This window comes from Eptatretus burgeri, chromosome 15 (genome assembly GCF_056783735.1).
Source record: "Eptatretus burgeri isolate ZD-2024b chromosome 15, Ebu_testis_v1, whole genome shotgun sequence".
NCBI classification, from domain to species: Eukaryota; Metazoa; Chordata; class Myxini; order Myxiniformes; family Myxinidae; genus Eptatretus; species Eptatretus burgeri.
The window spans coordinates 46927364-46953919 of record NC_140975.1 but is presented as its reverse complement, the minus strand read 5'-3'; the positions used below and the strand labels follow the sequence as shown (position 1 = coordinate 46953919).

General features: G+C 42.2%; 1 protein-coding gene across 1 annotated transcript in view; it reads left to right on the top strand.

Annotated features, from left to right (window-relative positions):
• TMEM94 (transmembrane protein 94) overlaps positions 1 to 26556 on the top strand; it is a 169887-nt gene that overhangs the window by 141885 nt on the left and 1446 nt on the right. Inside the window, exons 27-31 of the mRNA XM_085858417.1 lie at positions 86 to 167; positions 755 to 903; positions 5284 to 5375; positions 12183 to 12276; positions 14735 to 14905. Coding sequence (XP_085714543.1) covers positions 86 to 167; positions 755 to 903; positions 5284 to 5375; positions 12183 to 12276; positions 14735 to 14905 — 588 coding nt within the window. The remainder of the gene's footprint in view (positions 1 to 85; positions 168 to 754; positions 904 to 5283; positions 5376 to 12182; positions 12277 to 14734; positions 14906 to 26556) is intronic.

Below are 26556 nucleotides of genomic sequence, written 5' to 3'. Positions count from 1 at the left end.
GCCATACATATTCATTAACATTGCTTTTGTGTGATTTGCAAAGGGTGGGGAGGGAGGTAATTATTGTCCATTTTCTTCCCAAAAGCATTTCTCTACTTGGAAACTGTCCAGACGATGCAGTGATGACAGTAGCAACTGGGAAGAACCTACAATTTTTGCCAAATAAGGTTTGTGGTTGTTTGATATTTATGTGTGCTCATCTCTGGAGGAATGTCTTACATTTTCTCATCATAAAACAGTGATGACCTTAGCATTATTACTCTAGCCCAAGACTAGTAAAAACACACCCGTAGAGTGCAGGGAAGCGCTCTCAGCACATTCATGTTTATAATGGTGATGGAGCTGGTAAGTAGGAAGGTGAGCTTGAGGGGTAGTATGGGGAAGATGCTGTATGCAGACAATCTGGCTGTTGTGGAGAGTGGGCAGGAGATACAGAAAGTACTGGGGGAGTGGAAGGAGGCATTTGATAAACATGGGCTGAAGATGAATATGGAAAAGGCTGAGGAGATGTGGGTTGGGCAGCAGAGAAAATAAATGAATATCAGGTTAGAGGGGAAGGAGATCAGACAGGGAAATAGGTTTGAATATTTGTGAGGAATACCGGAGATGGTAAGTCCGAGAAAGATTTATTCATTTTCTGTGCTTTCCTCCTTCACATCCTTTTGTTTTCTATCACTCTCCCTGTGCATTTGCTCCCTCTCCGCCATGCTATTACTGTTTGTTATCAATTTAGCTCTTCTCTAAATTCTTCCAGACGGTGCAGTACTTCGTCCTGTGCTTCTTTGGCAAGTTTTTCCTGTCTATCTGCACCATCCTTTCCTGTTTTGTTCTGACGCTGCAATCATCATGTGTCACGGCCACAGCGATGCATAACGGCACACAATGCCGCAGCATTTTGTTCAGGTGCATGTATGATCATCCTTTGCTGAACCCCTCCCTGCTTTCCTGTGAATTCCTCCACTAGACAGAAATTCCATGGTGAATTTGAAAATGTTGTCGAGTGGGCATCAATAACCAGATCTAGAAGCTGCTGTGCTCCAAGCCAAAGACGCAAGTCAAGATGCCTTGGAGTGCTGACACAACTGATTATTGAAGTAATTAGGGTGATTGGCAGTTGCATTGCTGTTGAGAATTTTTTGAGAGCCTTTGTTTTATTTGTATACACTGTCGAGGCTCGTATGAGAGCTAACACATAGAATGTACAACAAGGGGAGCAGGAGACAAGAGAGGCTGGAGAGGGAAGGAAAAAAATATGTGGAACAGAGACATGAGATCTGTGGAAGGGAGAGGGATGGGGCGGGGGTACACAGCATAAACAAGATGAACACCACAGGGACTTTCAGGAAGGAATGCAGGGAATTTGAAGGAGGTGGGTTTGGGTGGATTAGAGGGGGTGGAAAAGATTGTGGTTTTGGGTGGGGGAAGATAAGAGATGGTGGTGAGCAGATGTTTTGAAGAGAGTGGGAGTTTGTTCCAAAGGCAGGAAAAAAAGAGGAATGAAAGAGTGAAGGTGAGCAGTGATTCTTGATTTTGGTAATTTTACCAGAAGGAGGTTGCTGGCAGACCTTGAGCACCCTGCGGGGAAGGGGGACATATCTCAGACAGAGCAGGGGGGGGAGCAGGCCAGAGAGGAGATGGTAGAAGACAGAAAGACCACTGACCTGCCTGCGGTGAGAGAGTGAAAGACCCATACTCAGCCTCATCGCGGGAGATACCAATGATCCTAAATGCCTTGGTTTCTACATCGTGAAGCCGATAAAGGTGAGAGGTGGGAGCAGCAGCCCAGAGGGGAGAGCAGTACTCCATCAGGCTGTGGACAAAAGCTTTGTATGTGGTCAGGAGCTCAGGTGTGCCAAGGAAGGACTGCGTGCCAGAAGATGCCCAGTCGGCGACTGGCTTTGGAGGCCAGCTTGGAAATGTAGCTTTCCCAGGAAAGATCATGGTAGGTAGTGAGATATAGAAGCTTGAATGAAAGGACTTCTTCAAGAGGATTGTTGGGAAAGTAGATGGGGGGGCGGGGTTCCATACAGTCCTTTCAGAGAGACAGTGAGAGTGTGAGATTTGTCAGGATTGAAAGATATGTTCCATGTGTTGGACCAGCTTGTGATTTTATTGAGATCTGCAAAAAGTGAAGAGGCTGTTGCTTGCTGATCTGAGGGATGGCAGATGGTATGGCAGAGGGTGGAGTCTTCAGCAAAGAGATACAGGATTTTCCAGTCAGAGATCATTGATGAAAACCAGGAAAAGAACAGGGCCCAGAACACTGCCTTGAGTTACTCTGGCCTGGACAGGAAGAGGGGATGAGAGAACTCCATTAAGGGTCACATGTTGGCTGTGACAGGAGAGGAAGTCTGAGAGCCATGAGTGGAGATGGCCTTGGATACATACCATAGGAAGAGAGTTTGGTGAGCAGGGCAGGGTGCCAGACCGTATCGAAAGCACTTGCTATGTCAAGGGAGATGGCTCTGATTTCATGTCTGGCATTGAGGATCTCCATCTATTGTTGGGAGTGCAGAAACAGCATATCCAGGATAGAGTGACCTGGTCTAAATCCAAATTGATGATCGGAAATCAAGCCATTTGAGAAGAGGAATGATTTAACGTCAGAAGCGAGGATGGATTAAATAACCTTGCTAATAATTGTGAGCAGGCTGATTGGTCTGTAGTTGCAGGGATCTGTTTTTGCACCTTTTTATGCAGAGCGGTAATGTTTGCTGATTTCCAAGCAGATGGCAGAGGACCATGAATAAATGAGAGGGTGAATAGAACAGAAAGGTGGTGAGCAAGAGTAGCAGAGCAGGTTTTAGTACACGAGGGCTGATGCCGTCTGGACCGGTTGCAGAATCTGAGTTGAGGTTTGACAGCAAGCTCTCCACCTTGTCAGGAGAAAAGAACACAGAGTTCAGGAACAGTTTGGTGCGACTGGGTAAGGTGGTTACAGAAAGCGATGGGTTTTGGGACACAAGATTTAGAAGCAAACACGGTGTTTAGGCATTCATCCTTTTTCACGTGCAGCATCAGCTGTGTGGCCATTTGGGGAACGAGAGGGAATGGAGGGGGAACATACACCAGAAACAGACTTAACTAGATGCCACCAGAATTTGGTGGAGGGAGACAGGTTTGAGAGCTCACACTTGAGAAAAGAAAGATGCTGTTTTCTGTCTCTCTTGAGGGTAGATGCACACTTGTTCCGAGCTTTGTTGAAGGAACTGAGATTTCCTTCAGTTGGATTCGCCTTCCATGAGGCAAAGGTAAGTTGTTTCAGGACAACTGCCTCGCCACAAGCTTTAGTGTACCATAGGCGGGAGGAAGGGTCGGACAACTGAAGATGAGATGGGATAAATCTGTGCACGAGAAAGAGCAAGGTTCTTTGAAAGAATTCCCAGGACGAGTTTATGTTGGAGCAAGTAGAGATGGGAGACCAGTCCAGAAGTTTGCTGGCTGCTTAACATCCGTGCCAGTCGGCCTGAGTGAAATGCCAGACTCGATGATGCTGAGGTGGTTCTCTAATAACAGCCAGAGAGATGTCTACTTTGACAAGCATGTGGTCAGATGAACCGATTGGAGCGGAGAAAGAACAGCAGATATTTTCAGGGAAATTGGTCAAAATCAAATCCAGAAGAGATGGAATACTGTTGGCTGAGATCTGGGTCAGGAAGTTGACCGATTATAATGTTATTCCAAATGAGTCACAGAAGTCTTTTGCTGAAGTGCCATGGCAGGTGAGAGAGGTACCCACACCCAGCCAACTGGCTGGATGGGAGGATAGAAGTTGGTCCATGTTTTCAGAGTGCAAGATGTAATGAGTCATCACTGTTTGGTGGACGGTACAACACACATATAAACATGAGGTGGGAGTGGAGGGGACCCCATAGCCAGAGGTGTTGCTGGGGGTGTGGGGGAGAGAGGGCAGTGCATGGTGAGTGAGGAATAGAGTCTTTGATGAAGAGAGCAACTCTGTCGCTAGGACGATGCTCAGGTCTGTCACACCGGAGGAGGGAGTAACCAGTGAGAGATACAAAGGAGTCAGAGACGTCTTGAAGGATTAAAGTTTCTGTTAAGCAGATTATGTCTGGTTTGTCAGTGGCAACCTGTATGGAAAGTTGTCAGGTTTTAGTGAAGGCTCCAGATGCTTGAGGTCCACACTGTTGAGGAAGAGGGAGGGGAGGTGGTTTTGGGTGCAGGGGAGGGGAGGAGGAGGGAGGAGAGGGGAGGTATGGAGAGTTGTTGAAAGAGTGTGGGGGATTGCAGAAGAGCTTGGGGAGAGGGCAGGGTGAGGAGGAGAAAAGGCTTGGTGGTGATGGTTTGAGGTACAGTGAGGAGTAATGAGAGGAGACAGAGGGCAGTTGAAGATTGGAAGATGTGAAGTGATGAGATGGAAGAGAGAGGGTGGGGGAAGGAGCAGCTTTGTGGATGTTTGGGAGGGGCAACTTTGGGAAGGGGGAGTGAGGGGGAAGTTTGGAGGGATAAGGTTGAGGGGGAGCGTTGAGGGAGAAGCGTGCGGGGTGGAGTTTTTGAGAAAGGTGAGGGGAAGCTTGGAGGGGGAAGAGTGTGAAGGTTGCTTTGAGAGGGAGGGAGACAATAGCAGGCACGGCCAAGGAGCAGGAGGGTGATGGGAGAGGTGGGGAGAGGGCAAGGATGAGACTTAGTAGATGTATGGTGAAGAAGGGAGTGGGCAGGGGGAGAAACAAGACTTGAGGGGTAGAGAAGAGGGGGAGGTGTGCTGAGAGGAAGGAAGGAGCATGTTTGTGGTGATGAGGAGTGTACTGATTGAGAGAGTGAGATATCTGTTAAGTTAGAATGGAGCCCACAGAAGTTTGAACATCACACACTTTGGGACAACAGAGGAGAGTTGATACTGAAGCAGAAGAGAGTGAAGAGGTGCCAAGAGTGGAGGTTGGATGAGGGGCAAGATGGGAGGGCTAAAGAGAGGGGATAACAGGTGAGTGGTTAGGATGAGGTAGATTTAAGTAGATGGGGTGAATTGGCACAATTTACCCAGCCTATTAGTGACAGCCTGTGCACATGAGCTTGTGCAACATAGAAGTGAAGTTGTTGTACCAGTTAAAGTGCTGATTGCAACAAAATATTTATGCATGGAGATGAATTCAGACTTTTGACTTGATGATTACATTTTGCAAGGTTTTTAAATCGGCATTTATTGTTTTTATTAATCCAGTGTTTTTTGTTTTGGCAATGTTCATTACAAAAATTTCATACTCAGTATTTCTAAGATCAGGTCAAACCTACTGATGTTCTCCAACCTGCCTGATTGGCTTTCAGTGAGGTGGATGGACTCCGATGGTTTGAAGACCTCTCCAATGGACTCCTCCTGGCACAGAAGCTTACAGCTGCTTTCCTGCTTCTTGGCCATTGTAAGCATTGCTTATTGTATGCAAGGAACTTTAACACTGGAGGAGACCATTTGGCCCATCATTTCTGCACTGTATCAACACCATGTTTGTCAAACTTTGTTTATCAGTTTGACTCAATTTCCATGGGAGTTGAGGAGGAGGAGGAGGAGGAGGAGAAGGAGGAGAAGGTAGTAGTGTATTATCGGGCTACAGACAGGGAGGACAGAGTCAGAGAAGCAGGAGTTCAGGGACGCATTGGAGAAGGTAATGATAATGGTTGAGCTTGTGGTGATGCTGTGCATCGTGGGAGACTTTATCGCACATGTGGGAGTAGCAGAGTCAGGGAAGAAGAGTGTTAGTAGATATAGATGGGGAGTGAGGAATAGGGCTGGTTGAGATCTTGTGAAGCTGGTGGTGAGAAACGGTTCAGCCACAGCTGGTTCATGCTTTCATAAGTGGGAGAGTCGTAACATTACATCCAGGAGTCGACACCACAAGGTGGAGTTGGATCTGTTGATCGTTAAAAAGTAACATTTGTAGAGGATTAACGACTGCAAAGTGAATGTGGGGGAGCACGTCACAGCACAGCAGAAGCCTGTTTTATTTGTTGTGTGCTTGCAGAAGTGGAGGGAAGCAAAGGTTGTGGGCCAGAAGCTGATCAATTTGTGGAAGTGTTAAGATAGTGTTGTTATAGAGTACAATGAGAGGGTGTAGGCAAAGTATGAGGAGCTTAGTGAGGAACTCAGGGGGTTGGGAAAGTGGAAGAAGTCCAAAAGGGTGTTTACGAGAGTTGCAGAAGAGTCACGTGGAAGAACATTAAGGAATATAAACCAGGCGTGATGAACAAAGGAACTAGCAAAGGCAATCAGAAGAAGGAGGTTTGGAAAAAGAGGACAACCGGATGCAGGGGTTACTGGACTTGTACGGGCAGAATTATAAACAGCAAAGAGAGCAGTGGACAAGGCAAAGAATGATATGGTAGTGGATTTGTACAGCAAGTTACATGAGGATGGGGGGAAGATGATCTTCATAATAGCTCAAGACATGGATGAGTATGATCAGGACGTGGAGGGGGGGGGGGATGGCGATCCAGGATGACGACAAGAAGTTTGTGACAGAGAGGAAAGCACAGCTGAAGGTATGGGGAAGTTGTTTCAAGAAGTTGCCAAACCAGTCAGGAAACAATGATGAGCTGGAACTACTGGGTTATGAAGAGGGGACATCGGAAGACAAAGAGATGATGGAGGTGCAAACACTGTTGAAGAGGAGGAAGAAGGGAAGAGAGCCAGACATTGATGAAGTCTGTGTCATGATACTCAATGTGACAGGGAAGATTAGAGTCATTTGTACAAAGAGGCTGTTGAATATATGTATAAGAGGAGGTAAGATTCTGGAGGAGCAGAGAACTGATCCATTTGTACCAATTGTGGAAGAAACAAGGACAAATGTGTCCAAGAGCAGCGTCCTAAAGGTTTTGTCGGCTAAAAAAACAAACAAAAAAAAACAGCAACTTCCGATATTTCGTCACGTGCCTTGATTAAGCCAATAGCGAGACCTGTCAGTGTATTTACGTATTTACGAAATATCGTGTATTTACGAAGTAAATAATGTATTTATGAAATTACAATACAGTATATTAAATGGAATAATCTTTAAATAGTAACGTGAACTTTTCGAAACTTTAAAGCAAATGTCCGAATATATTTAAAAGTTCATGATAGACGCTCTCAAAAGGCACCCTTAATGCGAGGATGTGTACAAGTGCTTGGTATTTAAGGAGATCCAGATCGTGTATATAAAGGAGCCGAGTCCTAATATAAAGGTTTTGTCTTCACAAGAAGAAGAACAAGAGGAAGAAGAAGAACAACAACGCCGAGCTCTCTATGAGCAGCATTTGCTACGCGAGACTCTGCTAAAAAAGAATACATACTGGATCTGGGGAAGTACCGAGGCATCAAGCTTCTAAGTCATGTGAAGTGGTGAGGACAGTTTATATATATATATATATATATATATATATATATATATATATATATATATATATATATATATATATATATATATATATATATACATATATATATATATATACATATATATACAGTGGGGAGAACAAGTATTTGATACACTGCCGATTTTGCAGGTTTTCCCACTTACAAAGCACGTAGAGGTCTGTAATTTTTATCATCGGTACACTTCAACTGTGAAAGACGGAAACTTAAACAAAAATCCTGAAAATCACATTGTATGATTTTTAAAAAATTAATTTGTATTTTATTGCATGAAATAAGTATTTGATCACCTACCAACCAGTAAGAATTCCGGCTCTCACAGACCTATTCGTTTTGTCTTTAAGAAGCCCTCCCATTCTCCACTCATTACCTGTATTAACTGCACCTGTTTGAACTCGTTATCTGCATAAAAGACAGCTGTCCACACTCAATCAATCAGACTCCAACCTCTCCACAATGGACAAGACCAGAGAGCTGTCTAAGGACATCAGGGACAAAATTGTAGACTTGCACAAGGCTGGGATGGGCTACAGGACAATAGGCAAGCAGCTTGGTGAGAAGGCAACAACTGTTGGCACAATTATTAGAAAATGGAAGAAGTTCAAGATAACAGTCAATCTCCCTCGGTCTGGGGCTCCATGCAAGATCTCACCTCGTGGAGCCTCAATGATCATGAGAAAGGTGAGAGATCAGCCCAGAACTACATGGCAGGACCTGGTCAATGACCTGAAGAGAGCAGGGACCACAGTATCAAAGAAAACCATAAGTAACACACTACGCCTTCATGGATTAAAATCCTGTAGCGCACGCAAGGTCCCTCTGCTCAAGCCAGCACATGTCCAGGCCCGTCTGAAGTTTGCCAATGACCATCTGGATGATCCAGAGCAGGAATGGGAGAAGGTCATGTGGTCTGATGAGACCAAAATAGAGCTTTTTGGTTTAAACTCCACTGGCCGTGTTTGGAGGAAGAAGAAGGATGAGTACAACCCCAAGAACACCATCCCAACCGTGAAGCATGGAGGTGGAAACATCATTCTTTGGGGATGCTTTTCTGCAAAGGGGACAAGACGACTGCACCGTATTGAGGAGAGGATGGATGGGGCCATGTATTGCGAGATCTTGGCCAACAACCTCCTTCCCTCAAGAAGAGCATTGAAGATGGGGCGTGACTGGGTCTTCCAGCATGACAACGACCTGAAACACACAGCCAGGGCAACTAAGGAGTGGCTCCGTAAGAAGCATCTCAAGGTCCTGGAGTGGCCTAGCCAGTCTTCATACCTGAACCCATTAGAAAATATTTGGAGGGAGCTGAAAGTCTGTGTTGCCCAGCGACAGCCCCGAAACCTGAAGGATCTGGAGAAGATCTGTATGGAGGAGTGGGCCAAAATCCCTGCTCTAGTCTGTGCAAACCTGGTTAAGAACTATAGGAAATGTCTGATCTCTGTAATTGCAAACAAAGGTTTCTGTACCAAATATTAAGTTCTGTTTTTCTGATATATCAAATACTTATTTCATGCAATAAAATGCAAATTAATTATTTTAAAATCATACAATGTGATTTTCAGGATTTTTGTTTTCGATTCCATCTTTCACAGTTGAAGTGTACCTATGATAAAAATTACAGACCTCTCGGTGCTTTGTAAGTGGGAAAACCTGCAAAATCGGCAGTGTATCAAATACTTGTTCTCCCCACTGTACATATATATATATATATATATATATATTTTTTTTTTTTTTTTTTTTTTTTTTTTTGAGGCTCTTGGAAGAGCTAGTACACTGAACACATCGGGACATAACAGGACGCAAAAGGAACAGTAGAGAGAGGGGGGAAATACCAACAGCAGAGTTGAAGGCCAAGATAGAGGGAGATTTGGACAAACAATGGGTGTAATAAGGAATGGGGGGACAGGAGATGATGCATGAGGTGGAAATGATGATGCATGGGCTGGACAAGATGGATACAGAAGGCAACTCCAAGGAGAGAACACTGGACATTTAGATGGAGGAGGGATTTGGGTGATGTGGGGAGGGTTTACGATGGTTGAAAAGATCATGTTCTGGATTGGGGATGATGTGAGATGGTGGTGAGCAGCTGTCTTGAAAACCTGGAGGGAAGATTGACATTGAAAAGAATGTGGAAGTTTGTTCTACAGGTGGGGGGAAAATAGAGGAATGAATGAGTGGAGTTGAGACATAGGCAGTGATCCTGGATTTAGGTAGTTTCACCAGAGGGGGGTTGATGGTGGACTGTGTGTGCCATGCAGAAACCTGCCAGAGGTACTCCTGGTGGGTTGCATGTGTAAGATCAAAAAAAGGCAGTGAGGAATTGATTTGTTGATGTAAAGTGCAACTTCGCCACCGGGCCGTGGTTCAGGCATATCAAATTGGAGGAGATAATAACCAGGGAGAGACACAAAGGAATCAGGAAGTAAGGATTCTGTGAAACAGATGATGTCTGGTTTATCAGCAGCAGCCAGTTGACTCTCATTTCAGAAGTTGTAGGTTCAATAACTGCTGAAGGCAAGGACTTGCATTCAAAGCTTCTGTAGACTGAGTATGTCTCATTGTCAGTGGACAATTTTACTGATTATCACTAACAACAAACCCCCAGCTAGCTCGTTAATGAACTTCAGTGATGAGGGGATGGTGGTATAATCTATCTGGTTTTGACCAATCCACAATTGGTACTTTACTCTTGACGCCCTCAGGGAAAACCTGGGAGGGACATTAAAATATGACCTCTGAAAGGGTCTGCCAAAATACTTCACACCAAAAACGATTTCTGACTTTAAAAAAACAACACATTCTTGCGGGAACAGTCATTGGGGGTAATAGGCATAAGATAGACTAGTTAGGTCATCAATAAAAATTTAGCATAAGTGTGTGGTTTCTGTGTAAACTGATAGGGCACATGATGAAGTGTGCTCAGAAGCTGAGAAACGTGACCCCTCTCCTCCGTGACCCCTCTCCTCTAAAACATCCCAACGCTCCTCTCATTAATCCTATAAATTGTTCCCTTCGTAATTTGTTGATGTGTTGCTTTAGAAATTATTTTGCCGACTCCACAAGCCACCAAACCCTCCCCCCCCTCTCATCCTTGAGGAAGGTGTAAAGCAATACCCTGCAATGTGCGGAAGGTAATAGCCACACCGACACTGCGGTCTCAAGGACACAAAGCTGCAAGAAACTTTGAGAATCTATGTGAATCTGAGCAGCGAGCCATTAGGCTCACAGAGACACATGGTCACAGGGTTGTAAAAAGCTGAAGGTCAGGGGGAAGTTGAGATAGCTGAGCCCGTCAGTCCAGCAGCAGGCCAGTCGAGAGTTCCTTGAACTGTAACAATATATATATATATATATATATATATATATATATATATATATATATATATATATATATATATATATATATATATATATATATATATATATAACACGTGACAGATGCTGCACAGATATGTGTATGTATGTGTGTATATATCTATATATATATATATATATATATATATATATATATATATATATATATATATATATATATTAATATATATATATATATATATATATATATATATATATATACATACATACATTAGACCCACCCACATCTCTCACCTGTGAATGGAGGGAATAGCCAATCAGCTCTCACCTGAACGACTAAACCCAGGTGGCTTGGATTATATAAATATTTGATACCTCCCACACTCCTCTAGCCAAAGAAGCTGGATATATCAACCCAAGAAGGCTGAAACAAGAAAAGCGATTCGATGTTTCGAACACTTCCCAGAGTTCCTCCACAACTATAAAGACGTTCACACAGAGTGCACACATCAGAATCCCAATGCTGCACACCCCTCAGCTACCGGACCGGTTTCATTGCTTATTGGCGAGTCATCAGTGTTAGCGCAGACAGCATTGCATACCAATGAGGCTCCCAATCATGTACCACGTCTAAAGCTGTCAATATATAAATCAAGAAAGACCCACCCACATCTTATATATTCCCAGCCACCTGGGTTGAGTTGATTCGGTGAGAGCTGATTGGCTATTCCATCCATTCACAGGTGAGAGATGTGCATGACAACTAAGTTTTTGTTTTTTTTTCAGTTTTGTGACCTCTATACCTGTCTTCGTCTTCATGGTGTGAGTGATTAAGGTACAGCTTTAAGCCGTCGCAGTGTTGTGGGTTCATGGGCATTTATACCTTTGTAAAGAATCATCAGTGTTTTGATTCCTTGTCTTTCCATCCAATTTTCTCTGTAATAAACCCTATGTTGGTTACCACTTGTGTGTCGGCCTGGTGCATGGTTCAAATGTGGATGATTGTTACCATGGCATGAGTCAAAACCCACATCCTTTGGAAATTGGCATGAATCCTGGCAAGGACGGTTAAATTTGCAGTGCCTTCTAATTGGACCAATCTCGGCCCAATTCCTTTTCGAACGCAGAAAATACTGTCGGCGACATATCTCGTTGAAGTTTCTGTATGTAGGAAACCAAAGAAAAGATCTTTTCGGCTTTCCCGGCCAACGGCCTCCAAGGACCATCGGTTGCTAAATGGGTGACCATACAGGTGGAACATGTGATCACATGTCCACCCACTGTATTTTAGGCATTGTCTGCTGTTGACTCTCTGAAGTGATATACTGATCACAGTAAATCCCTATCATTGAAAGAAAGGCAACATAAGAATATTTTGGGTGACTAAAGGTTAACGTCCTGCACCTTATGTTTTTTTTTTTAACTTTAATGTGAAATAATTTGCTTCCACTTAACTTGTACACCTGTCTTCCTCCTTTTGGCTTTGCCTTGACAGTGTGCATATCAGTTAGCCAAGTTCATCGCTCGAAGCCACTCTGGAGTAAAACTCCATTTTCCAACATCTGGTGGGCAGCAACGATTCCAACATTGTACGTATGGAAAAGGTGACAGGAAATTGTCTGCTGAAAGTAGGTTAAAGCTATCTGTTTTGTCTGTTCTCACAATGCTTCAAGTTAATCAAAGATCACTTTTTCTTGTGTGTTAAAATGTTTCTAAAAGGAAATAAAAAGAATGTTGAAGACCTGTAAAGGCTTAAAAAAAAAGAAGGAAATTACCGAATGTGTTGAGAGGTTCTGATTCTGATATAACATAGCTCTGTTGAAGAATGTCGGTGCTGTCAAACCAATTTCTTGGCAAGTGTTATTCTGGGTGGTTTTCCATTCCCATCGTAGCAGTAGTTGGGGCAAAAATTTGGAATTTGTTCACAGTGCCGGCGATATCTCGCCTACTCTACATGAAGGACACCGTGGGATCTTTAACGTCCACTAACTAATGCTGGCAGGTGGGATGCCCAGTTTGACGTCCATCTGTGGGACGGCACACTTGCTGATGAAACACCCTGCTTGTGAAACACCAGGCTGACAGTTTATAGCTGGCCGAGATTTTAACCCATGCTAGCTGATCTAGAGATGAGTGTGTGTACCTCTAGGCCTATGCCATCCTGCCAGCCCTGTTGTGAGATATCAGTTGCTTTTCAGCCATCAGTTTTGCCCACCTTGGAAGCTAGGCTTTGGAGGTACTTACTAGGTAGTGCTTTGAAAAGCAAACAGCTGTTAAGTTGTTTTTATCCACCTTCCCCTCCTCCCGCATGCCCTCCCTCTTTGGAGTTTTTGGGGCACAGAGTGGGAGGAAGCAATTCTGGCTTTGGTGTTTCCTGTATATGGAGGCTGTGTAACCTCTCACCCCTTCCCCCCCCCTTCCCATCATACAACTTCCTTCCTTCGCTCACATAGATTGTTGTACTATATCTTTGTGTGCAATTTACTCCATTTGATGTTAGCACTGCCTTTCTATTATGACTCTTCATCTTTAATTTTCCACCATTGTTCTAAGGCTCTCTGTGGAGCCTGAACATAAATTGCATGCAGGAACAAAATATTAAGAAACGTCAGTCGACTGTAACATGAATTGCAAGGATATGTTAGACAAGGGACAAATGAATATAGTGTTGGGGATTTGAACCTAGGGTTTCTATCATGAGCCATCAATTCAAATTGGAATGTGAAACATGCCAGCCATTTTTAAAAGCCTTTTAAAGTGCCCTTTTGGCAAATCAAAACAGTGCTTGGGGAACAAGAAAAGTGGTTTATTTTTAATATCAGGAAAACAGCATTAACATTGCACATTCATTCTGAAGAACGGTAGCATGCTTTATTTTTGCATGAGACTTGATTAATTGATTTTAATCCCCCACATTCCACGCATTCTCAAAATGGATAACCCCACAACTTTGCAAAAGAGGAATTCTTTTTCGTGCACTCGTGACCCCACAGATCTGGCACACATGCTCGTCCTTACAGGGTGCGTGGAGCATACGCCACATCCCAAAGCACATGTTTTACCCCCGTGTGTAAAGCGGCGTTGTCTGCCGCTTACAAGGTTGGCCTTAGAATCATCGGGCCAAGCAAGTCGCACACTGTTTGTATGGTGTGTTAACATTCCAGGAAGTGCAGCGCGTACAGAGCAAAGTTCCACCAGCATAAGCACTCTGCAGAACAAGCAATAACGGTTATCTTATCTTTGTGACCAAACGTTAAGAATGGCTTGATGTGAACATGAATGGAAAAGTCAATATTTAAAAAAACTTAGTTACATAAAACTGCTTTCTTCAGCCCAAGTAGTATTCAGTATGTCAAATCATGACCAAGTCACAGAGCTTTTCTCTATTAATACTCTCACTCACATCCTGAACTTGTATTACACACGGTGTTCGTTTCTGAAAAGGTTGCATCCCATTTTTGTCCTCGCTCAGACTTACTCATGTAATATTCAACTTTCAGACCTGTGCCATCTCAGGCTGAGCTTTGAAGCAATCCAGTTCATGTGCTCACTGGAGATGTCACTAAAATGTACTCGTAATATCTGAAATGCCCTGAGACTTATTGTGCGTCAAGGAAATACAATGTGGATTCCATGTAGCCTTTGCGGTTAAAATACATGGAGATCGTCTTGTGGATTTGGAGAAGCACCCAGCCCAAACAGTGGAAATTATTGTCATTGGCCACTGGGTTTTTCTTTTTTGAGAAATTTTGGGAAATTCTAACCATTTTTTTTTTAACTTCCTTCCTTCTCGTGTTCTGTTTAGATCTCATCCGGCACCCCCAGCCATTGTATCAACATTGTCTCGTCTTCACGTGCTACTACACTTTCAAATGCAGTTAATGGTTGATTTAAAATTGAGATGAAGCTTTCTGTTGCTCCCACCTCCACTTCATGCATATTTTTTTTGTTTATTGAAATAAATTCCCACATTGTTGTTCTTTTTTCCCTCTTTCCTTCTCTCCCTACATCCCTCTCACCCTCCACGCACTAACTATATGGCTGAAGACTGCTCTTCCAAGCTCTTCAGACGGTCATTAGCTTGAGCCTGTGGAGAAATGCAGATGGCCATCTGGATTTGACAGCATCAGTTGTACCAATGACTGTCTGGTTATTGGGCTTCCTTAGCCTCGTGCCATTGTTGATAGTGAACGAACTTGTGAAACTCCATGAAATAAGGTATTCTTCACCCACGGAGTGGAGCACCTTAATATTATTGAGAGTTTCTGGTGTGTGCGTGCGTGTGTGTTTTTTTCTTGTTGCTTACACTTGTTTTGTTATATATATATATATATATATATATATATATATATATATATATATATATATATATATATATATATATATATATATATATATATATATATATATATATATATATATATATATATATATATATATATATATATATACGTTTTTAAAAAAGAAGAAGGCACTTCCAGCCAAGAGTGAAACTCGATCGACTCCGCTAATTTGAGCAAAAAAGCGAGAGCAGACCCGGTTTCAGGGCAACGTTTCACCGGCTTCACAGCCGGCTTATTGTGCCTGATGAAGCCGGCTGTGAAGCCAGAGAAAAGTTGCCCTGAGACCGGGTCTGCTCTCGCTTTTTTGCTCAAATTAGCAGAGTCGATCGAGTTTTGCTTTTGCTTGGAAGTGCCTACTTCTTCTTCTTTAAAAATGTGTAATCCCAACTACCCCAATCTTATTCAAAAAAAAAAATTTATATATATATATATATATATATGTATATAAATCCTTAACCATATAGCTTTCAAAAATACAAGGCCTTTGTGGATGTTGGCTTCTTCTTTTTGGATGAAATCACGATTGATAACTATAATAGTTTTAATTAAAGCAGAGAAATAAACCTGGCCATAATGAAGCAAACATTTTGTAATGTCACCACACGAATATTGAAAGTAACGTTTTTGAAGGTCATTTGTTGTCCGGCATGATTTTGTCGACTTTCGATTTCTTCTCACCAGCATGTCACACTCAAGCTTTGCATTGTTTTTCTTGTCGTTGTGCTTTTGAGGTTTGGGTATGCGTCCACTTCTATATACCTGTGTCCACTTAACGTCTACAATTTTACTACGGATTTTTTGCACCTCTTTTAAAGCATGGATAAGTTGTCTTCTAAAGCCTGACATGAGATTTGCAGTTCACGTAAGGAAAAAGACTGGCGAAAGTCTTTGCCTTTGTCATGTGTTTGTTATTTGTTTATGTTGCCTCCACCAGTTCTTATTACAAGTCAACCAGCTTGAACATCTTTAAAGAGATGAGTTTGCCCTTGGAAACGAGACACCCAAGTAATTTTTGTCTGTGTGATCGTAAACTTGTTATAAATGCCTCTTCTCTGTTTATAATTTTTTCAACATATTTTATTTTTGATTTGTTAAATACAAATCTGTGTTCAAAATGTAGGCTCATGAAAGAACAAAGTGATTGATGATAAAAGGATCACAAATATCAAGGCGATGTTGTCTTGGAGTTCAGCCCATATCGGCGTTTGCTAACCTGAAGGCCTGTCCCGGCTGAGCCAAAAAGCATGGGACGTTGAAGCGGCAAGAGTGTGTTTTGTCAGCCTGATGAACCGTGCAGATCAGGTCACCAGAGGCAATCTTTTGGCCACAGCCACAAAGGAAAGTGGGATGTGGCTTCATGCAGTCCCCGTTCCCTCTTTTGGTACACAGCTTGATCCTGAGTCTTTACATGTTGTGGTTGCACTACGAGTTGGAGCATCGGCCTGTGAGCGGCATAAATATCGATGTGGCAGTATGACGGATACATGTGGACCCCATGGTCTGTCGTGCCGTTTCAATGCCGGTCGATCTTTTCGACATTTGACCTTAAATGATTTAGTCAAACGTGCCCTTTATGGGGCAGGGTTACCATCTGTCCTGGAACCCCTTGGTGTAGACCTTGGCAAAAACACCCGCTCAGATGGCTTGACCATCGTCCCATACAAGAATGGGAAAAGCCTAACCTGGGATTGATTGCACCTGTGTCAACACTTTTGCCAAATCACACGTTTACAATCTAGCTTTAACGGCTAGAGCAGCTGCCACCGATGCGGAAGTTCTGAAATGCAATAAATACGCCGGCCTCAGCCAAACGTATTTGTTTGAACCAATTGCCATCGAAATATCCAGAATGTATGGCTGATCTACATCCAACATCATTAATGATATCGGTAGAAGGCTCGTTGCATCCACTGGTGATGTAAGGCAACTGGTCTGGTTTAAGCAGCGAATGAGCTTGGCCATCCAGCGCGGAAACGCCATCAGTATTCTGGCTTCGGTGTGGGAAGAACAAAACCCACATTTACACTATTTTAAAGTCTGCTTTTTTTCAGGGGGAGGGGGTGTGGGGTTCATTCATTTATTTTTATTAAAGATTAAAATAATTATCTTATAACATCGAATAAATAAGAAATTGTATACAGGAGGAGGCTATTTGGCTCATCATACCTGCACCACACCAACACGAGATTAATAAATCTGCCAATCCATCAAAACGACTTCATTTCAGTGGAGGATTGGGGATGAGAAAAGTATAGCAGGCTCGGGGCTATCGTAAGGGTGTTTAAAAAATGGGGAAAACATTTTTGTGGTTGTTTTTTTGGGGTGGGGGGTATTCTTTCAGGTGAAGAATATACAACACCGACCACACACTATCCCTTGAAGAGACCTCTCATACATCACACTCAACACATTACACAATCACTCATCCATACTCAAGTTACCTATAAGTCCTGCCAATATCCCAATCCCCCTCTACCTCCAATGCTTCTAGGTACCTATCTAATTCCAGTTTAAACCTGTCCACTGTTTCTGCAGCCACTACCTTTCCAGGGACACCATTCCATGCATTAAGTTCTCTCTGATGGTCATGAGCTGATGTGTCACTTGCCATCCAGCATAGCATTTCATTTGTGGACATTTGGGATGCTATCACCACACAATAAAAATCTGATTGTGATGATTTATTCTTGCCCTGGGTCATACCCATATCTGAATTATGTCTCCAAGGTGGCAGCCTTTGGCGAAATGCAGCAATGTGGGAAAGGGAAATCTGCAAGCTCGGTTCATAACCGAGGCATGACGATTGGCTCTAAGCGCTGATGGTAACACTGTTGGATGCCAAGTAATACATCACATTCTCAAACGACACTGGGATGCACAAAACAGGGTATATATAGATAGATAGGTGTGTGTGTGTGTGTGTGTGTGTGTGTGTGTGTGTGTGTGTGTGTGTGTGTGTGTGTGTGTGTGTGTGTGTGTGTGTGTGTGTGTGTGTGTGTGTGTGTGTGTGTGTGTGTGTGTGTGTGTGTTTTCAAGAAAATAGGAATGGGCATGTGAGCAAGGGACCAGGGTTATGGAGAATACCAATTCTACGGCTGCCTTTGAGCCAGCTTTAATCTATGGTCTGTCCAGGACAGGTCATAAGCTGGTGGTAAGGCTCAGCATTTCAATGCACTGAAGTTCTTTCAGTGTCTGATCAAGGAAGTCGATGCATGGGTTTGCTGGAATATATTTCTAGAGAGAATATGAGACTTCCCAAGATTGAATGACATGTTCCCTCTTTCGGACATCTAATACTTTTCGAGCTGTTGAGAGAATCACAGCTGTTGTCAGTGTGTTATTGGGATGGGGATACCATATGGTGTAGTGTGCAGTCATCTGCAAAGTGAAAAACAGGGTTTTATCTGGCACCAGACTAAGTCATTGATAAACAGTGCCTCGAGAAAGTCTGCACCCCCTTTCAAAATTTTCACCTTTTGTTGCCTTGTAGCCTGGAATTAAATTGCATTAAATCAGAATTTTTCCACCTTTATTTACACATCATAACCAGCAACTTCCAAGTGAAATACAAATTTCAGAAAATTGATTAAAAATTCCAAACTAGACTATATTGGTTGGATAAGTGTCCACCCCTCTTATAATAGCAATTGTAAATTAGCTCAGGTGTAACCAATCACCTTCAACACCACACACTAAGTTAATTGGACTCCACCTGTGTTAAATTGTTGTGATTCTGATTATTTCATAATAAAATCAGCTGTTCCTGCAGGTTTCCTTTGCTGGGTAGTACATTTCACAGCAAAGATTCAACCATGAGAACCAAAGAGCTTTCAAAAGACCTCAGGGATAAAGTTGGGGAAGGGCACAGATCAGGGGCTGGCTATAAAAAAAATATTTCAAAGGCCTTGAATATCCCTTGGAGTACAATCAAGACAATCATTAAGAAATGGAAGGCGTCTGCTACCACCAAGTCCCTGCCGAGATCAAGCCGCCCTCCAAACTGGATTACCAAGCAAGGAGACCGATCAGAGAGGCCACATTTGAAATTTGTAGAAAATGGATGGAGCAGAGGCCAATGGCAACATTGAAAGAGCTCCATGCCTTTATGGCAAAGACTGATCACTGTGTGCATGTGACAATATCTGAAGGATTACACAAGTCTGACCTACATGGTAAGGTGGCAAGATGGAAGCTATTACTCAAAAAAGCCCACCTTGAGTTCCATTTGAGGTATGCAAAAAAGACACTGGAGATTCTGAAACCATGTGGCAAAAAGTTTTGTGGTCTGATGAAACCAAGAATAAGATGGAACTTTTTGGCCTAAATGCAAAACAGTATGTTTGGTGCAAACCCAACACAGCACATCACCTAAAGAACACCATCCTGACTGCGAAGCACGGTGGTGGCAACATCATGTTATCAGGATGTTTCTCATCAGCAGGGACCAGGGCACTTGACAGGATAGAAGGGGAAATGGATGGAGCAAAATACATAAAAATTTGAGAGGAAAACCTGCTACCCTCTGCAAGAAAGCTGAAATTGGGATGGAAGTTCACCTTTTAACATGACAACAACCCGAAGCACACAACCAAACATACACTGGAGTGGCTTAGGAACAAAAAGATAAATGTCCTTGAGTGGCCCAGTCAGAGCCCCGACCTAAATCCAATTGAAAATCTGTGGCATGACTTGAAGATTGCTGTGCATAAACGCTCCCCATGCAACTTTACTGAGCTTGAACAGTTTTTTACAGAAGAATGAGCAAATATTGCCCAATCAAGGTGTGCAAAGATGGGAGAGACCTATCCCAACAGACTCACAGCTGTAATTGCTGTCAAAGGTGCTTCCATTAAGTATTAACTCAGGAGGGTGGACACTTATCCAACCAAGATATTCTAGTTTTGTATTTTTAATTAATTTTCTGAAATTTGTATAATTTGTTTTTCACTTGGAAGTTGTGGGTTACGATGTGTTAATAAAGGTGGAAAAAGGCTGATTTAATTCAATTTCATTCCAGGCTATAAGGCAACAAAAGGTGAAAATTTTGAAAATGAGTGTACACTTTCTATAGGCACTGTGTTTGAAAAATAAGAGTGTACCCAAGACACTGCCTTGGAGCACTCCAACCTACATTGGGAGAAGAAATTAAAGGATACTGTTTCGAGCTCTGTGTTGATTGCATGCATGAAGGAAGTTGGCAAGCTATGAATGAAGGTGGCATTCGATGGCAAACTTGGCAAGCAATACTGGACAGTGATGAAGGCCTGAGACTTATCAAAGAGCGCCAGTCATGACCTCTTGTTTAAGATTCAGGAGCAGCATGCATTATTGACAGAGTAACAACAGCATGTACAAAGACGAATGACTGGGACATCCAAACTCATCAGAGATAAAGCCATTCTAGTGCTGGCAGGATAACTTAAAGGTACGCACACTCGCCTCTGAGTTGTCGAGCCTGGGTTTGAATCTCGGCTCAGCTAAAAACTGTCATCCTCGTATTTTGTAGGCAGGGTAAGGCATCGATTTGTGTGCCATCCCTCGGACGGACGTTAAACTTGCTGTACCATTTGCCAGCATTAGATGGTGGACGTTAGATTCCACAGTGTTTTTCTCAAAGAGAAAGCGAGTTATCGCCAGTATCCTGAACAAAATTCCAAATTAATGCTCTAACCTACAGGAGCACAAGCTACATCAGCAGCACAGCCATGCTCACAGAAATGATACAACCGACCGCCATAGGCTGCAAACAAAATGAATGAATGAGGCCATTCCAAAAAACGAGAGTATGTTTGTTGTGATGATCGATTCAATGATTTTACTGACAACTGAAAGCCAGCTTACTGGCTTGTAGTTTAATGGATCTACTTTTGCATGCTGCTTTTGAATGAAAGTTATATTGGCTGTCTTCCAAGCAGATAGGAGGTAGTCTGAGGTGAAGGATAAACGGAAGAAGGCAGACAGGAAAGTGAGACCAGCAGAGCATGGTTTAAGAACATGGGCACTGATTCCATCTGGGCCAACTTGTAGAGAGAGTTGAGGCTGCTAAATTTTTTTCTACCTTCCCAAGTAAATTGCTCAATATCCAGGAGGCAATTGGAGTCAGGGGTGGGGTGAACTAAGGTTGAAACAGAAGGATAGGTTGAGTACATTGGCTTTTGAGGTGAACTCTGAATTCAGGCATTCTGCTTTGTCACAAGCAGTCTGCAAGGAAGCCATTTGTGGTGAATGAGAGGTTTGAGGGGGAGAATACATTTGCAACAGGTTTGATGGAAGACCACCGATTGGATAGCTCAGCGTTGAGAATAGCCTCATGATTTTATGTCTTGTCTGAGGAGAGACAATTTTTGTAGGCCTTGCTAAACAACTCAAGGTGGCCGTCTGCCAGGTTCACCTTCCATATAAAGAAATCAAGCTGCTTGCTAGCAATGACCTTGCCTTAAGACTGTGTAGCTGAACCGAGAGAATGAATAGAATAACTGCAGACGAGATGGGATAAACCTGTACATGCGAAAAAATAGGATTTTGTGAAAACACTGAAGAGGAGACTGAAGACTCGTCTTTGAGGATGCAGACTTCAATCCCTGCCAGTTGGCCTGAGTGGACTACCAGACTGAACCACCGACATACCTCTCCAACTACAGTGAGAGAGATTTGAACTTTCACAAGAACATTGTCAGAGGAGCTGAGTGGGGCATAGGAGGACCAGGAAAGGTTCGAAGGAAAGTTGCAGTCCCAGTCCAGAAAGGAAGATGTGCTATATGCAAAAATCCAGGTTGAGAAGTTCATTGAATGGGAGAAACTCACAAAAAGCCTGTACGGCAGAGCCATTTTCTGGTCTTATCGAGCAAACTCCGAGACAAATGGAATGGTGCCAGTTGAAGGAACAGAGTCTTTGGTTGTTTGTAGTTAGTCAGTGTTGGCCTAAAGAGATCTATATATAGTCTTACTCTTTCATTGAACAATTTGACATGCAGATTTCAAGTGGTTGTCAAGAGGTATTGTCATAGGGAGTTGGGAGAGGTCTAATGTAGTACAAGAGTTTGGGGAGTAGAATTATTGGCATAAATGGCAAAAACATTGCTGAGGTAGGCTCAGGTATGCCAACCTTGGAGAGAATCTCCAAGCGAAAGACGAGGAGTCGGAGATATCTTGTGAAGGGCTCATTAACGTTAAGTACACAATGTCTGAAACAACAACAGCAAATTGTGCGGACCTTTAATGCTATTTAAGAAGAAAGTAATCATTTAGCCAGGGATTCTCAACCTACTTACCATTAAGGGATGCATATGCACTGCCTTCCATGTGTTACTTGGGCCACACCCTAACAATATATTACTGCATCGACACAATATGATGCACGTTTCTATCTGACAGCAATCTGACCCTTTAGAAAAATCCAGTGTAATACTTTCTTTTTTTATAACACTTTGACAAATACCTCTCAAGACCATTTAAATTTGCAAATTGAGATAAAATATGTAACTTTTAAAATTTGCATTTACAATGAATACTTTAATTACAGAGGTGTACTTCAGTGGGATATTTGGAATCATCGTCCAACGCATGCTACTTATGAATGAAACCCATCTGATTGTGAGCAGTGATAGCACATGGCAGCTGGGCATAAAGTTTCTAATCAATCATGCAAGTTTGACTTTGACACTTAACGTGGCCCATGGCTGAGAACATGCACTCAGTGGATCCCAACACAGACGTTATTTTGTACTTGTGACACGACATTTGTCTAGCAATGTGTTTCCGTAACCTCTGAGTACAACCTGCGTGCTGTGCTGCGTGAGTTTCTGTATTTTGCTATCATTGTGACAGTTCCTCCTCTAGTTCATATCTCGGAAGTGGGAACATTGAAAGCTGAGGTGAGAAATTTTAATTTTTTTTTTTTCATGGAAAAGCTATAATGGTCCATTCATGTAAGTAAGCACCAGAAGACTACAATTTCACAAAATGTGACGAAAACTGATGTCGCTGCTCTACTAAATCAACAAATCATTTTCAATACTAAATCAGAAAAATTCAAATTAATTTTCAATTCTGAGAGCACCTTCCCATGCTTCGTTCATTCACACGGCGGTGTGAAAATAAATCTGAGCACTCCTTTTGGAGTTGAACACAATGTTACACAGGCCGTACCCCAATTCCTGATTGGTTTGCATGTGGGTCATGTTTTCAGAAACCATGTTAAGCCATTGCGTTGTAAAGAAAAAATTGTGCAGTTACCATTCCTCTGATTTGATTTAAGGTCTCTGATATTCTTCAACCATCTCCACATGCTGGTTTGTATTTTCCACCTTGCTATTTCTGTTATCTCCTCAATCAATCTTATCATTGGACTCTTATTTTTGGGGGAACTGGGGAGGGGGAGGGGTTGGGGGGAGGATCTGATGACATAAAATGCCTTTATAAACCCGTTTTATTACCCTCGCCAGAGGAGAGGGTATTGCATTTGGGTCCATTTGTTTGTTTGTCTGTCTGTCTGTCTGGTTTAAAATTGTGACCTGTTGGCGATTGACAATCCATGAAATTTCACCACCTGGTAGAGTTCGTCATAAGCAAGAAACCTATTTGTTTGAGGTCAAAAGGTCAACAACTTTGTCAAATTTCTAAAATCCTAAATTTTCACCTGATTGACTTGAAATTTGAAGACTATTTATATTTCAGGTCAATGAATTCAACCACTAATTATTTTTGAGGTCAACATCAACCAAAAGGTCAATGTAGGCCAAAGGTCAACAACTTTGGTGAGATTTCTAAAATCCTCAATTTTCATCCCCATTTCGTCATCCCACATTGACTTGACATTTGAAGTGGGTTTGCGTATTTGATCATTGAATTCAACCACCAATTATTTTTTAAAGTAATTTGTTTTATGGATTTCACAAATATCGTGCTATGTTTGTTTGTCTGCACAGAACATACTGTATGTGTATGAATTGCATTTGACCCTTTAGACTCCCAAGACCATTTAAGACCCATAAAAATCTTTAGGCCCATTACAACCCCAACACCAATTCAGACCATAGAGACTCAAAAGAACCTGAAGACCCTAAGACCCCTAAAACACTGTGGTACCTCTTAGAGCCTGAAGAACCCTTTATAACCCGAAGACCATTTAAGACCCCGAAGATCCCTAACACCCTTTGAGACCCCTAAAACCCTACAATACCCTCAAAGACCCTTTTAAACCCCTAAGATCATTTAGACCCCGAAGACCCTTTAGAACCATTAAACCCTTTAGATCCTCTTAGACCCTTTAGAACCCCAAAGACCCTTAGACTCCTTTCTACCCTTTAGACCAGTGTTTCTCAACCAGGGTTCCGCAAGAGGTCGCTAGGGGTTCCACGAGAAACAGTAATAAATAGGCTAATGTATTTTTGAGTAGTTTTTGTTTGATTTAATATTCGTAATTTTACTATACACGTACGGCATATTGTTGGAAACTCCTTGGTTATTATAATAGAGGCTTCAACCTCTTATATTATTTACAATTATAACAACCATAGAGAATGTATTTAACGATATCTATATGGCGCCAGTGTGAAACCGCCCTCACTGGTTTGTGGACGTCCTGTACGCGGCGGATTCGTGTATCATTGATGTTTATGGATATTTTTTGTGTGTGTGTTTACAGTTTTTTTTTTTTTGTGAATTAAAACCTCAGTGTGAGGTCTCATAAACGAGCAGTATGTTTTTTTTTTCATTGCCAATAAATTTGATGAAAAGGGGGTAATTTTTTCCTTAAACCAGGTATCCGAAAAAAATATATATATATTTTCCACATGAACTACGATAAAAATATAAAAGAGCAAGATATTAATAATGGTACATAATAATTTTTATGCAGGGGTTCCCTGAGACATGAAAACTATTTCAAGGGTTCCACAAGGGTAAAAAGGTTGAGAAACGCTGCTTTAGACCTTCACACCTTTCAGACCCTGTAGACCTATTTGACCTTTAGACCCTTTTTATATGTTTTAGGACCCTTTAGAACTTAAATTATGGTCTTTACACCCTTGAGACCCCTTTGACCTTTTAAGACACTTTAGACACTTTAGTTCATTTTGAGACTTTGGACCCATTTAAACCTTTTCAGACCTTTCCACATTTATAACTTTTCAGACATTTTGACCTTTACAACTTTTCAGACCTTTAACCTTTACAACTACATTAGATAGTTTAGACCTTTCATTTGCAATCAATGACCTTTCATTTAGTCCATCCTTCCATTTATTTGCCACACAAAATACACTACATAAAACAAGTCCTGGTTCGGGTCTGCAATCTGCTTACTCTTTCTTGTTCCTTTTGACGTCTATGGCTCTGTATGGAGTTAAGACAACAGTGCACATTTAATACATTAATATGAACAAAACCACTCCCAGAAGTGCTTCAGGCCTCTCAGAATTCACTGCACATTCTCACTAAGCCACATTCCATAATGTGTGTAAGAAAGGTGTGTGCCTTCTAAATCACCATCTAATCACAAGTGGAATTTGTAACAGTTGATTGCATAATAACTGTAGAAAATTACGATGTTTACTTATCTATCAATGATTTTTTTTATGTCAAAAATACTCACGCATGCAGGTATTATAAATGACAGACTCGTTCAATGTTTAGATTCTCACATTTGAGTTGTTTAGTCTCGGTTCATTAGTCCATTGAATTATAATCTGACAGGTGCATTACAAGGCAGGCCATTTCATCATTGAGCATACCCTCCTTCCAGAGGGTTTATTAACAGTTGGCACATTTAATGGACATTGCAGACATTGTGGTGCCTTTCAAAAAGAGTAAGGCATTGGCAAAAAGAAACCATTGTAGATGGGAAGACTCATGTTGTCCAGACTGTGGCACGGCCATGTTGTCTGATCGAGAGTAGGGCAATTTTGGACTGCTACCCTAACTAAATTCTCAATTCCTGTCCTGAATTCTGCTGGGAAGGTAATGATAAACCACCTAGCAATGTTCATTGCCATGGAATTTCTGTGGTTGCCTCTAAGGTCCGATGAGAAAAATGGCACATCGGATTGGAAACCGGTGTCAAGACTTGCAAAATGGCTAAACAGCATTTGGCAGAAGCATTACAACTGAAGATGGAGTGATTATGACATGAGGACTACAGAAAGAAAGTTGCTTGTCAGTGTCAGATGAATGGCCAGGCACATAGCAAGAAATTGGGATTGAAATATTCATCCTTGTTTAAGGACTGGAGGGATAAGGGAGATTGGAATATGGCTATGTCGACGGGATAAAGAGGAGCAAGTTGAGTTAAACGGACAGCTTCAACGTTGGGACAAAGACAATAAGTGTGTTGGCCAATTAATGTGTGTGATGTCACAGGGCAGGAATCCATCTAATGGAATCCATTCGCTTGATTTTGCATTGTAATTACCCCGTGCACACAAAGCAAAGAGCAGGGTTAAGCAATTGGTCCATGTCCATCCATCTGTCTTTATCAGTTTATAATTGTCAATTTATGATCGAGGAACAACTTATTTAAATTGAATG